We start from the raw sequence: 14,738 nt of genomic DNA on the forward strand, positions 1-14,738 counted from the left end.
GTCCAGGCTTTGCCCTGTTGGCGTAGCTCACACCCGCGCTGGGGCAGGCTGGGCCACATCCAGTGGTGTCTGTTACAACCTTGGCTGACGGAGATGGGTCTTTTAGCTCAGGCAGTAGATGCTCCTGCTTTAAGTTCCAGAGGTCCCAGATTCAACCCATGCCATCGTCAACTCATCCAGGATCCTGATGTAGCATTGGCCGGAGTCTGAGGAGCACATCTGACTTGCGTAAGAATTGAACTGACTGCATCCTGTTTATCTTTAATATGGAGGTGGAGTCTAGCCAGAGACTACAGTTCCCAGCATGCAATGCTCTGCATTCAGCCACACTATATTAGGACGGAAGTCTCTGAAGAGCAGCACCCTCCTTGTTAAAGAGGAAGGCCCCATTTTGGAACTCCCTGGTTATGGGCTTGGAGGACTCTGGGCTACCCTGGAGAACAACTCAATAAGGAAGCTCAGTTGAAGCTATTGGATAAACTAGACAAAAGGGCAACTGTTTCAGGTCACACATCCTAAAGAGGCCCTCTCCTCTGGTCACTTTCTATCATCAGGAGGTGTCCCTGACTATTGTCCCATCATGTCAGATCCTAACAAGTCCCCCCAAGAATCTGACCCAACATTGCTAGTAGGTAGGGCCCTACACATTCATGGCCATGAAAAATGAGTCACAACTGTGAAATCTGGTCTTCATTGTGAAATCTGGGTATTGTGGTGGGGACAGGGTCATGGTATTGCCACCCTTACTTCTGCACCGCCTTCAGAGCTGGGCGAAACGGCACCTGCAATCTCCAGCCCGACAGCGCAGACCTGAAGACGCTTGGAGGGTAGGTTACTTACTCAGTTTTCAAGTCCCACAAGTCACTGCTGAGTCCCCAGATCAAGTAGTCCTTGTTAGGTTCCAATCTCAGAGACTCCCTGCACTTCACGTGGCTGATGAACGGGCGGGTTTGTCCTAGTGGATTTTCATCAGTCCCTGGGGAAGAGAAGAAAGATGGTCATTTAGCTGTTCCAGGTAGGGGAGCCAGTTTATTAGCTTGTTTATTAGTGTCCGGAAGGGGGAGCTCTTACCTGCTTTAATGACTCGCAAAATGTTCATCTTGTAGTTGTCATGACTGTTTGATTCTTCAATTCCAACCAGCCTGGCTTTATACACTGAGGGGGGAGAAAGTGACACTGGTTAAAGACTGTAGCAGTTTTCTGTAGGGAAACTGGTGTGTGGTCAACTCACGGAGAGGCAGAGAGAATTAAGCAAACAGGGTAGTAGACCTTGATCCATTCCATTTGTTCTAAGATTCCTCCAGGGCTTGGATTAGGAGTTTCACATCATTTTTTTGATCTGGTGCTGATAATAGTGACATACATGGTAGACAGACAGTTTCGTCAAGGGACATTTTGGCAGCTTGTCATAAGCACAGCCATACTGGGTCAGACCAAAGGTCCATCTAGCCCAGTATCCTGTCTTCCAACAGTGGCCATTGCCAGGTGCCCCAGAGGGAATGAACAGAACAGATAATCATTCAGTGATCCATGTCCTGTGGCCCAATCCCAACTTCTGGCAAACAGAGGCTAGGGACACCATCCCTGCCCATCCTGCCTAATAGCCATGGATGGATCTATCCTCCATGAACTTATCTAGTTCTTTTTTGAACCCTGTTATAGTCTTGGCCTTCACAACATCCTCTGGCAAGGAGTTCCACAGGTTAACTGTGCGTTGTGTGAAAAAATACTTCCTTTTGTTTGTTTTAAACCTGCTGCCTATTAATTTCATTTGGTGACCCCTAGTTCTTGTGTTATGAGAAGGAGTAAATAAACATTTCCTTATTTATTTTCTCCACATCAGTCATGATTTTATAGACCTCTATCATAGGTGTCAACTCCGTGGGTGCTCCGGGGCTGGGGCACCCATGGGGAAAAATTGGTGGGTGCTCTGCACCTACCAGCAGCTCCCTGCCCCGCCCCAGCTCACCTCCACCTCCGCCTCCTCCCCTGAGCCCGCCGCGTCCCCGCTTTTCCCCCTAGCTCCCAGCACTTCCCTCCGCGAAATAGCTGTTTTGCGGCAGCAAGCGCTGGGAGGGAGAGAGGTGGAGGGGGAACGTGGCGCGCTCGGGGAAGAGGTGGGGCTGGGGCGGGGATTTGGGGAAGGAATCCAATAGGGGCAGGGAGGGGGCAGAGTTGGGGTGGGGACTTTGGGGAAGGGGTTGGAATGGGGATGGGGCAGGGGCAGGGCCGGGGTGGAGTCAGGGCGGGGAGGTGTCAAGCACCCATTGGCGCCAGGAAAAGTTGGCACCTATGACCTCTATCAAATCCCCCCTTAGTCGTCTCTTTTCCAAGCTGAAAAGTCCCAGTCTTATTAATCTCTCCACATCTGGAAGCCGTTCCATACCCCTAATCATTTGTGTTGCCCTTTTCTGAACTTTTTCCAATTCCAATATATCTTTTTTGAGATGGGGCGACCACATCTGCACACATTATTCAAGATGTGGGCGCACCATGGATTTATATAGAGGCAACATGATATTTTCTGTCTTATTATCTATCCCTTTCTTAATGATCCCCAACATTCTGTTCGCTTTTTTGACTCCGCTGCACATTGAGTGGATGTTTTCAGAGAACTAGACCACAGTGACCCCAGGATCTCTTTCTTGAGTGGTAACAGCTAATTTAGACCCCATCATTGTATATGTATAGTTGGGATTATGTTTTCCAATGTGCATTACTTTGCACTTATAACTTCAAGAGCTGCACCTAAACTGGGGTTCACAGAGTGAGTGGCCAGGGTGGCCAATGGAGACTCCAGATTGATACTGTAAGCCTTCTATTAGGGTCAAAATGGAGAATTGCAGGCCCTGGGCCAAAGATAGAGCATCCGATCTCAATCTGAATATTTCCGTGCAAGAGGTTGGATTTGAATTCTTAGAACCTCTGGTTTTGGCTCTGGGTTGGGTTCCAAAGCAGAAGAGGTCTATTTTCCAGATCTTGTTGGTAAAGCAGGCGAGATCTCGTGAAAACAGCTGATTTGGTGAGATTTCTGCCATTTTGGGGACCCAAAAATCTCACGAGTCTTTTGTACTGATAAATCCAAAACCTACCCTTAGTTCAAGCTCAGATCCAGCTGTAAATCTGGACCGTGTCTCTACTCTCAAAATGTAAAACTCTGCAGATCCAAAGAGCAGTTTTACCATAATCGACTCCAGGTTCACATGCCAACTCAATTCGTCTGTTCAGGTTGATGGGACCCGTCATCTTGTGCTGCAGGAAACAGTTTTCTGGAGGGGAAGAGGAAGGAGGGAGTCACCAGGGAAGACATTCAAGTAGAGCTGGGTGAAATTTTTCAACCACAATTCATTCAGCACAAAAGGCAGAATCAGCGATACTGAAACATTGTGCGAATCTGTGTCAAATTCGCCAAATTGTTTATGAACTTCCCCTCCCCAAATTCTGAAATATCTAAACATTAAAAGCACGATAGGAGAGCTAGGCTGGGTCATTACATGCTCCGAGAACCTGTATCCTAGCCTGCCCTGGTTTAAGTAGAAACAGGACCATCCTTACCCTCCGCACACCGACACACGTCCCCGTGACAGATCTTATTGAGAAAGCCGCTCTCTTTAGGCAGGCGGTAGAACATAGTGCATTGGTCAACTACAGAATGAGCAGAGAATCACAGATTAGTAGATTTTAAGGACTCAAGGCACCATTGGGATCTCGCCTGACCCCTTGCATCACACAGACTATAGAATTTCACCCGCCAGACCCGCATCAAGCCCATATCTTGTGATTGAGCCAGGCTCTGTTGTTTAGAAAGACATCCAGAGATGGGAAGCAGGGGCGCCGGAACTGGGGAGGTCAGGGGGGCCGTGGCCCCATCACTTTTTACCGGCCGTAAGGGTGAGCAACAGGGAGGAGGGGCAGAAAGGAGGGAGGGGCAGGGTCTTTGAGGGAAGAAGTGGTGCGGAAGCAGGGCTTGGGGAGAAGGGGCGGGCTGAGGGCGGGAGGCTCGGGGAGAAGATGCAGCGCGGGGTCAGGGCTTCAGGGGGCAGGGCCACAGTTCGGGCACCGGCAGTCAGCCCACTTTCAGGAAGCTTCCGCCGCTCCTGATGGGAAGCATTACCCTTCATGCAGATTGATACCCATTAACAAATTGGAGCTCCTAGGGGACAACCCTGAAGTCCTTACTCAACCCAAAGTCTCACTGAGGTCATTGCCAGAGCATTGACTGAGCGAAGTGAGAGTCACGACTAAGATCTGGAACCAACTCGAGCAGTGAGAGATTTTAATGTCTTGAGTCTCTTGGGGAGACCTAGGTGGTGCTGGGCCCTAGAAGAGACCAACTGGCCATTTTATCTAGAGATGATCCTGAATCAAATCTTGTATCTTCTTTTCATAGATTGAGAGCTTTTAAGGCCAAACTAAATGTTAAACGACTTATGCCGACCAATCTGTCCCACCTTGCCTTTAGCTGTGACGCTCGGAGTACCTTTCCCAGGCCTGAAGAAGAGCTGTGTGTGTCTCGAAAGCTTGTCTCTCTCACCAGCAGAAGTTGGTCCCATAAAATACATTCCCTCTCCCACCTTGTCTTTTTGATTCCATGACGACATCAAGAGATTTCCCGTGGTCGCACGTTCCAATGATTTATTGCCCTCAACTTCTGAGCAGAAGTGTGGAAGTTTGGATCTGGATCTGAATTTCCTGACTCACCTTTATTAGATTCTTGTATCCTCTCTTAGACAGAGACCGAGGCCAGATACTACATAGGGAGGCATGAAATGCACCTTACAGTGCCACATGGCTTGTCTGTTCTTTCCTGCTCCTGCCTGGTGATCAGCTCATGCTTTGATGCATGAAGAATGAGAACTCTTGTCACTTTCATTCTAGCTACGGTCACTCCTGGTGCTTTCCTTATTCATGCACCTGAGAAAGCTCTTCTGAGTGTCTGGGAGAAAGGGACATATTGGGGGTGACCCCAGTGATGAGAAAAGATTACCTAAAGAGTAATACTCATAGACTTTGACAGAGCCCGGCTGAATGAGACCAACTTCGAAAAACTGGTGAGCTTTGAACTGCAGGCATTCCTCCTCTGTGTGAGAAACCTGGGTGAGGAGAGAACAGAAAAGGAATGCTTAGGTCTTTGGAAAGGAAGAAATGGCAGAGAAGACAAAAAGAAAGAGAGAAAGGTTGAAGGAGAAAGAGTGATACACGGGGGATCAGATTCAGCCGTTGGTGTTAGCTGGGGCATCTCCCATTAAAGACCATGGGACCTGTGCACAATTTATCCTGCGGGCGATTCTGCCACCAGTTATACCTGGGCATCTCTGGGGACACCTGGGTGTGCAAATTGGCTAAAGCGGGAGCCTGCAGCCGTTGGTCCTGAATTTAACACAAGATCAGAGAACGCCCTTGTAAAGTCTTACCTTGTCCAGGTAGATGATGAGGGTGCTTCTGTCCGAAGGGGATCGGTCAATTTCATACTTGGAAATGTATCTGTCGACCCCTTTGGAAAGCTAAACACAACGAAGGAAAAGCAAGAGGCATCACGGTAAGGCAGGGACACAAAATCCTGAAGAAAGAAGAACAGGAGGACTTGTGGCACCTTAGAGACGAACAAATTTATTAGAGCATAAGCTTTCGTGGACTACAGCCCACTTCTTCGGATGCTGTAGTCCACGAAAGCTTATGCTCTAATAAATTTGTTAGTCTCTAAGGTGCCACAAGTCCTCCTGTTCTTCTTTTTGCGGATACAGACTAACACGGCTGCTACTCTGAAAATCCTGAAGCTGCACCCAAATGAGTCAATCCCCACTACTAAGCCGTACCATATGGATGTGATCATAACTCCCTCTAGTGGCAGGCCTGTATAAAGCCTGACCCTATTTCGAGCTGAAAGAGTTATTGCTTTAGGTCAGTGGCTCTCAAACTTTTTTACTGGTGACCCCTTTCACATAGCAAGTCTGAGTACAACCCCTCTTAGAAATTAAAAACACGTTTTTATATATTTAATACCATTATAAATGCTGGAGGCAAAGCGGGGTTTGGGGTGGAGGTTGACAGTTCATGACCCCCCCATGTAATAACCTCGCGACCCCCTGAGGGGTCCCAACCTCCAGTTTGAGAACGCCTGCTTTAGGTCAAGTGCAAGAGGTAGGGCTAAAGGTCCCAGGTACCGTCCTCACTGACGATCATGATTTCTGTATGGATGGGGACCTATTTCACATAGGCCTGATGGTAATGAGTTTCCATTGCTGACCAGAGGAGACCTGCTCTCCTACAACTGGAAGGCTCCATGGCCTGATTCCTTGAGCCATCCAGCCTCTAACCTCCTCGTGTAGCTTCCACATCTCAGACAGTGGGAAGAACCTCCCCCAGCTCGAGCTTTAAGCTCTGTTTAGCCTGGGCCTTCATGTTCTACTGAATAGTTCGGATGATGCCAACGTACTCTGGTCAGATCTTCCACATCTGGCGAGAAGCCCGTGAGCATGGAGACATCGAGGATTGACATTGTGGCATCAACTTCACGGAGGTACCTAGCGAGGAAAAGAAAATGCCCTTGCATCAAAATTTAACACTGAGAAACCCATTTTGATATTGACTTGCCAGCTCTTAATATTTTTTTCTGCTGTCCTCTAGGAAAATCTATAGCCCATGAGCATTCATCCCCATATACACCCATCTATCTATCTCTCTGTCCCCACATACACCTAGGGTGACCAGACAGCAAATGTGAAAAATCAGGACAGGGCGTGAGGGGTAATAGGAGCCTATATAAGCAAAAGACCCAAAAATCGGGACTGTCCCTGTAAAATCGGGACATCTGGTCATCCTACATACACTCCTCTATCTCTCCCCACAGTATCCATACATTTCTGAAGCTCCCACCAACACTGTATGGTATTAAGCGGTAAAGCACATCTGTCTGAGGCATTTAGGGCTAGATTTACTAAGGTATTTCAGCACCGAAAGAGTTTTACCAAAGCAGATTAGGTACCTAACTCCCACTGAACGTCAATGAGAGTTAGTCACTTATCTCACTTAACTCCCCACTAGGCACCTATCTGCATTATTAGGCCATTTAAATACTTTTGTAGCTCTGGGTCCTTTTCCTTGCTTAGATGCTCTAGTTGTAATGAGGGACAGTAAAAAATTAAAAACCTCAAAACCGAATAGTCTTTGCAATTTGATTCAAATTTTCAAAATTAAAAAAAAACCCAAGTCGATTTGCATGGGAAAGAAAACAGGGCAACGTGTAGCATTTTTACACTCAAATAGGGGCCTTCCTTCCTTATCGGAGTGGAAAATGCATCCTTTTCAAACACGTCGTGGCTGAAAATCAACAGGCACTGGAAAAAAAATGTGCGGCCTTGCTTGTGGAACTGGCCATTTGGACAGAAATTCAACGGAAGTTCTCATTTGTTGAAATAGCCTGGACTAAGAGGGTGAAGTAGTTGCGTGGAAGTTTCTAGCCAGAACGGTTCCACGGCAATGCTGGGAATTAGCTATAAAGTCTATTTATCTGCCTTTCTCTCTCGCTAGGTATTATTAATTATTGTAGTGCCTCGGTCCCCAGTCATTGTGCTGGGCACTGTAAAAACATAGACCCAAAAGACGTTCCCTGCCCCAAAGATCTTACAGTCTAAGGATAAGGCCAGATCTAACTGGTGGATACAGACTGATGGGAGAGCCCAAAGAAACAATGAGACAATATTGGCCAGCATGATGGGCATTGGCCTCAGTTCACCCGCTGCCTAACTGTTGTCAATTTTTTTGTGTGGGCATCAAAGCAAAGGAGCGTTTAAAGACAAGATTAGAGGGGCAGTGAGGTAGCTTTGTGGAAACTTACATAAGGTACTTATATGGCTGTCATCACAGCAGGGCCTAGCCCCTATTCCTGACCAGGTCTTTATTTAAAGCATGCCAACCAGAGACTTTCCTTGAGGATGCCATCACAGGATTTATACAAGACCAGTGCGTGCTGGGCCAGGATCCTTCCATGTAGACCAGCATCAAATCCAGCTGTGCTGCAGTGTGGTCTAGTGCACAGAGCACTGGACTGGAACTCAGGAGACCTATCTTCTATTCCTAGCTCTGCCCCAAGCCTCCCGGGTGACGTTAGGCAAGTCACAGCACTGCTCTGTGCCTCAGTTTCCCCACCTGTAAAATCGGGGTCATGATACTGTTTTCCTTTATAAAGCACGTTGTTAGCTCCTAATGACAAGGGCTAGATAAGAGCTGGGGCTCGTAATAGTTATTCAGTAATACTGATCCTTATTCTATGGAAGTGTGTCCTGTGTAGCAATATTCATAGGTTCTAAGGCCAGAAGGAACCATTGTGATCATCTGCTCTGACCTCCTGTATAACACGGGCCATAGAACTGCCCCCAAATAATTCCTGTTTGAGCTAGCACATATCTTCCAGAAAACCTCCCCATTTTGATTTTAAAATGGCCTGTGATGGAGAATCTGCCACACTCCTTGGTAAATTGTTCCGATGGTTAGTTACCCTGGCTGTTAAAAATTTACACCGTATTTGTAAATTTGAATTTGTCTAGCTTCAACTCCAACATTATCATTAAAGGTCAGTGTTGTCACCTGGTGCAGATTTTGATGTAGACTGAACGCAGGGCTCCTTCCGGCTTCTTAGCTAGAAATGTTTCAAAAGAGGAAAAAATATTTTTTGGTGTAAGTTTCATTTTTGTTTTGTAGCAAGCCCCAAAACTTGGAAACTCAGCACTTTAATCAAATAGATCCTAGAACTGGGGTGAAAACCCCCCCAAAGGAACCAGCCACCCTGAAGGATACCTGACACACAAGCTAAAAAACAGCATTGCCAACTCTTGTGGTAAGTCTTAAGATTTTTGATGTGTTTCTTTATGCCCCAGCTCCTGGAACCAAAAGATCACACGAGAATCTCAGCTTTCACTTAGCACAAAAGTCCTTTTCTAGACCTTGAGCTTGTGGAGAAAAGCTTTCGTGAAGTGGGAGCAACTGAAAGACTCAGAAACCAGAAGGCTAAGAAAACGAACCCCAAATATATTATTTTTTAAAATCTCATGATTTTAAGCGGATGTCATTGTTTTTTGGGGACATGACTAATGGGTTTTGAATGCTCGAGTTTGGCAATAGTAAAAAAGCCTCTCCCACAGAAATGTGGTTTTGTGTTAGCAGGAGAGAGAGGCCTGAATCAGAATCTCGGATCTGAACTCCCTTGAACTTTGGAAAGTTCAGAACTTGATCCAAAACTCCTGGCTGGCCTTGATCTCTCCAACAGGCCAAGACAAGATCCTGGCTCTGTCACAGGCTACATCTACACTACGCGCTAGGGTGTGATTCCCCGGCTCATGCTAGCTCTCATCAAGGGTATGAACAGTAGTGTTGCTGCAATCAGTACTCAGCGGGGCTAAGCCGTGCCTCTGTTGCCTTACCCATGGCACGGCAGCGTCATCACTATTTATACTCATGCTAGCTAGATGTGTGCTTGCGTGGGTAAGTGAGAACCCCTAGCCTTCAGTGTGCACATGGCCCAGGGGTTCTCAAACTGAGGTCAGGACCCCTCGGGGGTGTGTGTGTGTGTTACCATTTTATTACATGGGGAGTCGCGAGCTGTCAGCCTCCATCCCAAACCCTGATGCATCCAGCATTTATAATGGTGTTAAATAGATAAAAAGTGTTTTTAATTTATAAGGGGGGGGGTCGCACTCAGAGGTTTGCTATGTGAAAGGGGTCACCAGTACAAAAGTTTGTGAACCACTGACATAACCTAAGTGTGTGTGCTCATGTCTCCATCTAGTGGCTCATATCAAGAACAGCAGCCAGTTTAGTCAGCCACATTTTTCAGTGCTGATGGCTGGAAGCAGGGCCGCCGAGAGTGGGTTCGGGCCCCGGTGAAAATTTCTTTTCAGACCCCCCAGCAAGGGCGGACCGGCTAAACAGGGCCAATGGGGGGCGGGGGGGGAGGGAGGGACGGGGAAGCTGGGCCCCCTTCCGGACCGCCGGGTCCCTATAATTTGTACCGGCTTCCCTCACCTCTCGTCGGCCCTGGCTGTAAGTCCGAGCCCACTGACAAGTGTGATGATTCTACCTCCGAGGCGACATGAATGCTCCCAAACTTTAGACCCTTATATCTCTAGCAAGCTGAACTGAGCTCTAGATCTGAGCCCCCAGCCCTTGGGAGAAGTGTGGACCCGGTTCTAAACTTGGTTCAGACTCATCTCTCCTTTAGAGGGAGCGAGTCCCGTGCCTGACTTTTCATCCATATTGGATTGTGGGATCATGAGACGTTCTAAGCCTGCTGATCACAGGTGTCATGATGACAGCATGCTGTCCTTCAGCTGGACTGACCCTGTGTCGGAACATGTAGTGCCTAGTGAGAACAGTAATAGTAGCAAAATAAAAAAGACTTATTAATTATTATTATTATTATTAATAATAATAATACCTTGCTCTACAGTATTTTTCATTTTACAGTGTCATTATCCCCATTTTACAGCTGGGGAGACCGAGATACAGAAAGGTGAAGCAAGTTGTCCAAGGTCACCCAGCAGGCCAGTGGCAAAAAGGGAACAGAACCCGGATGTCCTGAGTACCAGGCCAATGCTCTGTCCACTAATAAACATTGCTGCATTTGCTAATCTACCTGCCCTGACCTCACTATTACTTTACACTCCACTCAACTCTGCACTGGTCCGGTGGTTAACACACAGTTCCTGGCTTTGACCCAAACTCCAGAGGAAAGTAACTGAAATGTTCTGTTTCCCCTGTGTAAAATGGGAATAAGACTCCTCCCTTTGGCTGGTTAGATTGGAAGCTCTTTGGGGCAGGGACTGTCTCTTACCATTTGTATGTACAGCGCCTGGCACAATATGTCCTTGATCTCGGTTGAAGTCTCTAGGTCCTGCTCTAATACTAATATTTCTATTCTGGTCCTTCCACTCTGTGCATCCTGTTCTCCTGGTCTTAATTTAGCCCGCAATTCTGAAAACATTTATGCACATCTTTGATTTTATGCTTCTTTGACTTCAATGGGACTTCTCATGTGTGTAAAGTTAAATACTTGTGTAGGTGTTTGGGTAGCGACAGCAAACTTAATTTAACCAGTCAGAAGGGAACTTACCATTCTGGGCTTCCCTGACAGACACCTTCAAGTCAAAGTTCTTACATTGAGATGTATCCTCCGGTATCTTTGCATTGTAAACAGTTACCACGGTCAAGGTTCCTTGTCCGGTGCCTCTCGCGCTCACAACAAAGTCTTTATTCAGCCTAGTCTGTAAAGAATCCTCAGTCAGATTGGGTGACTCTTACATTTCTTAATTTTAAATAGGCTAGTGCCGATGAAACATGCCAGACTGATAGCCTGCAAGATTTCTGATGTTCTCTATACGCCAAACAGGTGAAGGGCGAGCTTCATACACGCCTACTGCCCCTTAATGGGCTTTCATTTGTTCTTATAAAGCAGTATATAAATGCTAAATCTTATTACAGAAGGGAGTTCACTCTCATTCACCCCTTCAGCCGTTAGTTTCTCTGCTGAGCCTGTCAACCAGCGTGATGGGGATTCACCATCAGTGAACGGAGACCTCTCAACTCATCTCATGCAGGACAGTAAACAACCATCTGATGGTAATGCCTAGAACTGGGCAAATAACTACGGAGCTGGGCGAATAACTGATCTTTCGGTTTGCTGGCAGGTCCAAAAAATTGGCAAAAAAAAAAAAAATAGGTTCAACCCAAACCAAATCTTAAAATTACAAAAAATTTTGGCAAATCAAAAAAAAAAAAATAATAATCCATTTTGGGTGGAAAGAAGCCTTTGTTAAGAGGTAGCTTCACAAAAGAGCAGCAGGAAAAGGTAGTGCTCTGCTTGTGACCCTTAGATCAGTGGCCTGGGATATCGGAGACCCTTGTTCAATTCCCCTCGGCCTGTGGTGAAGGGTTTTGCGTTGGGGTCTCCCATATTGCACCAGGGTGTCCTAGCCACTGGGCTATGGGATATTCTCCTAAAGGGCTTTCTCAAGCTTTCCAGTTCGAGCGGTTCCACTTTTCAGAAATAATGACTCTCACTGGAGCAAATGTAAATGGAGCGAGGGCGGGGCTGAGCACCCACTGGGAAAAAGAAAAAAGTCAGCGTCTGTGGTGCCTAAGGACCCCGAGATTGGGCAGGGGCTGGACTCCTTTCAGACTGCAGGAGCATGAAGCACCCTGGGCATCCAGAGCAGAGACGCTTGGATTTCCCTCGCAGCCGTCCTAGCGCATGGTCAGGAAGGGGCACACAGTAGGATCTGTGGCAGCAGGGAAAGACAGTACCTCCGCCGTTCTGAGCACCATAGCAGTCTCATACTCAATCCTGTAAGTGAGGGGTTTAGTCCGGCCAGGCAGAAGAACAGAAACATCTAAATTCAGCTCCTCGTGTTGGGGGATGTCTATCTGGTACTGCGCAAGAGCCTGGAACGCCATGACGATAGCCTGGAAGACCAGGAAAAAGACAAGAGTGTTACACCTTATTGTCCTCAGCGGCGGTTCCAGGCACCAGCACTCCAAGCGTGGGGCGCCCTGCCGGTCCCTGCGAGGGCGGCAGTCAGGCAGCCTTCGGCGGCTTGCCTGCGGGAGGTCCGCCGGTCCCGCGGATTCGGCGGCAATTCGGCGGCGGGTACGCCAAAGCCGCGGGACCGGCGGACCTCCCGCAGGCAGGCCGCCGAATCCGCGGGACCAGGGACCTCCCGCCAAAGGCAGCCTGCCTGCCGTGTTTGGGGCGGCAAAAAGATTGTCCTATTGCCACAAACCAAGGGCCTGCATCCTTTTTGCTCCTGAATTACCCCAGTGGCCCGTGAATGAGATCAGAATCCAACCCTGACTGTTTAATGAACAGGAACTGAAAATACAACAGTTAACTCTCAGCGTTAGATGTTACACAGGATAGCAGGAGGTACATTTTTGTGCGGTGATTAACATATAGTCATTAACACAGATATGAGCCAGCCCAGTAGCAGAGGCTCATGGGGAAAGGGTTATCCATCCGCTATAGACCACTATAGGCCTTATGTTTAGGTTACACATTAGGAAAAACTTTTTAACTGTACCGATAGTTCAGTACTGGAACAAATTACCTAGGGAGGTTGTGGAATCTCCGTCATTGGTGTTTCTTAAGAACAGGTTAGACAAACCCTGTCAGGGATGATTTAGGTAATACTTTGTCCTACCTCAGTGCAGGGGACTGGACTAGATCAGTGGTTCTCAACCAGGGGTATACGTTACCCTGTGGATACACGGGGTCTTTCAGGGGTTACATCAACTCATCTTGATAGTTTTACAACAGGCAACAGGGTTGTGAGTTAAATCCTTGAGGGGGCCACTTGGGGATCTGGGGCAAAATCAGTACTTGGTCCTGCTTGTGAAGGCAGGGGGCTGGACTCAATGACCTTTCAAGGTCCCTTCCAGTTCTAGGAGATGGGATATCTCCATTTATTATTATAATTGTATGGTAAAAATGAGAAACTCAGCAATTTTTTAGTGATAGTTTATGTGACATTTGGGCATAAGCTTTCGTGAGTAAAAACCTCACTTCTTCGGATGCAAGAAGAAGGGAGGTTTTTACTCACGAAAGCTTATGCCCAAATAAATCTGTTAGTCTTTAAGGTGCCACCAGACTCCTTGTTGTTTTTGTAGATACAGACTAACACGGCTACTCCCTGATATGTGACATTTGTATTTTTATGTCTGGGTTTGTAAGCAAGTAGTTTTTAAGTGAGGTGAAACTTGGGGGTACACAAGACAAATCAGACTCCTGGAAGGGGTACAGTTGCCTGGAAAGGTTGAGAGCCACTGGACTAGATGACCTAGTGAGGGCCCATCGTGCACTATATTTTTATAATTCTAGGATTAACAGGAGCCATGTCTCAACTGTATGGGGCATAAAATTAGTGGCAATTTATACACATAAAAAGTTACATATGAAGTCTGTGTAACAGTGAGGATCATTAACCGTTGGAACAATTTGGGAAGAGTCATGGTGGATTCTCCACCCCGGGCAATTTTTAAAATCGAGATTGGATGTTTTTCTAAAAGCTCTGATATTGTTAAAAAAGGAATTAGACTAGGGAAGCTCTGTGGTCTGTGTTATACATGAGGTGAGAACGGATGCTCACAACAGTCCCTTCTGACCTTGGAAACTATGAATTTATATTAGGTTATCATGTCCACCTCCTGGACCAACACACGGTTGTTCCCTACGGTGGAGTCTCCATCTCAGTGGACCAAGTGATGGAGTTTCCATTCCTTCTATTGGGAGACCTTCCTACAAAACATATTATGTCTGCCAAAAATTATACTCACTTGGGTAGATCCATACCACCCGTCATAGAATTTCTGCTCTGACATCCATCTGACTATGGGACTGACCAATTCGTACTTCTTCATGCGCAGCAAGGCCAGCAAAGCGTACGAGGTGGCCTCAATGCTGTAGGTGAGGGCGTTCGTGTCTTTCCAGTGATTTCCCTCTAAATGCCATAAAAGAACGAGAACTAGAATCATCTTCACCAGGACACCGAACAGCACAGCTCCAAATGGAAAATCCCACCTCTTGAACCATACCCATGGGAAGAATGGTCAGTGTGATGCAAATCCATAGCTACATAGATATTCCCACAGAAAATATCTAAGTGCTACAGAAAGGATGACTGGTCTTGCGGTTCAGATGCTGGCTTAGGACTCGGATCGGGGCTCAGTTCCCAGCTCTGCAACAAGCTATT

General features: G+C 47.1%; 1 protein-coding gene across 1 annotated transcript in view; it reads right to left on the reverse strand.

Moving 5' to 3' along the window:
- The window catches only part of LOC101952632 (venom factor-like), a 56,586-nt gene that overhangs the window by 402 nt on the left and 41,446 nt on the right, over window positions 1-14,738 (reverse strand). The window contains exons 29-39 of the mRNA XM_005310165.4: window positions 14,323-14,486; window positions 12,298-12,456; window positions 11,108-11,258; window positions 8,587-8,638; window positions 6,437-6,524; window positions 5,415-5,504; window positions 4,988-5,093; window positions 3,556-3,645; window positions 3,183-3,269; window positions 1,072-1,155; window positions 841-976 (exon numbers count right to left, since the gene is read on the reverse strand). Coding sequence (XP_005310222.2) covers window positions 841-976; window positions 1,072-1,155; window positions 3,183-3,269; window positions 3,556-3,645; window positions 4,988-5,093; window positions 5,415-5,504; window positions 6,437-6,524; window positions 8,587-8,638; window positions 11,108-11,258; window positions 12,298-12,456; window positions 14,323-14,486 — 1,207 coding nt within the window. The remainder of the gene's footprint in view (window positions 1-840; window positions 977-1,071; window positions 1,156-3,182; window positions 3,270-3,555; window positions 3,646-4,987; window positions 5,094-5,414; window positions 5,505-6,436; window positions 6,525-8,586; window positions 8,639-11,107; window positions 11,259-12,297; window positions 12,457-14,322; window positions 14,487-14,738) is intronic.

The sequence above is a fragment of the Chrysemys picta genome, chromosome 22, assembly GCF_011386835.1.
Source record: "Chrysemys picta bellii isolate R12L10 chromosome 22, ASM1138683v2, whole genome shotgun sequence".
Classification (NCBI taxonomy): Eukaryota; Metazoa; Chordata; order Testudines; family Emydidae; genus Chrysemys; species Chrysemys picta.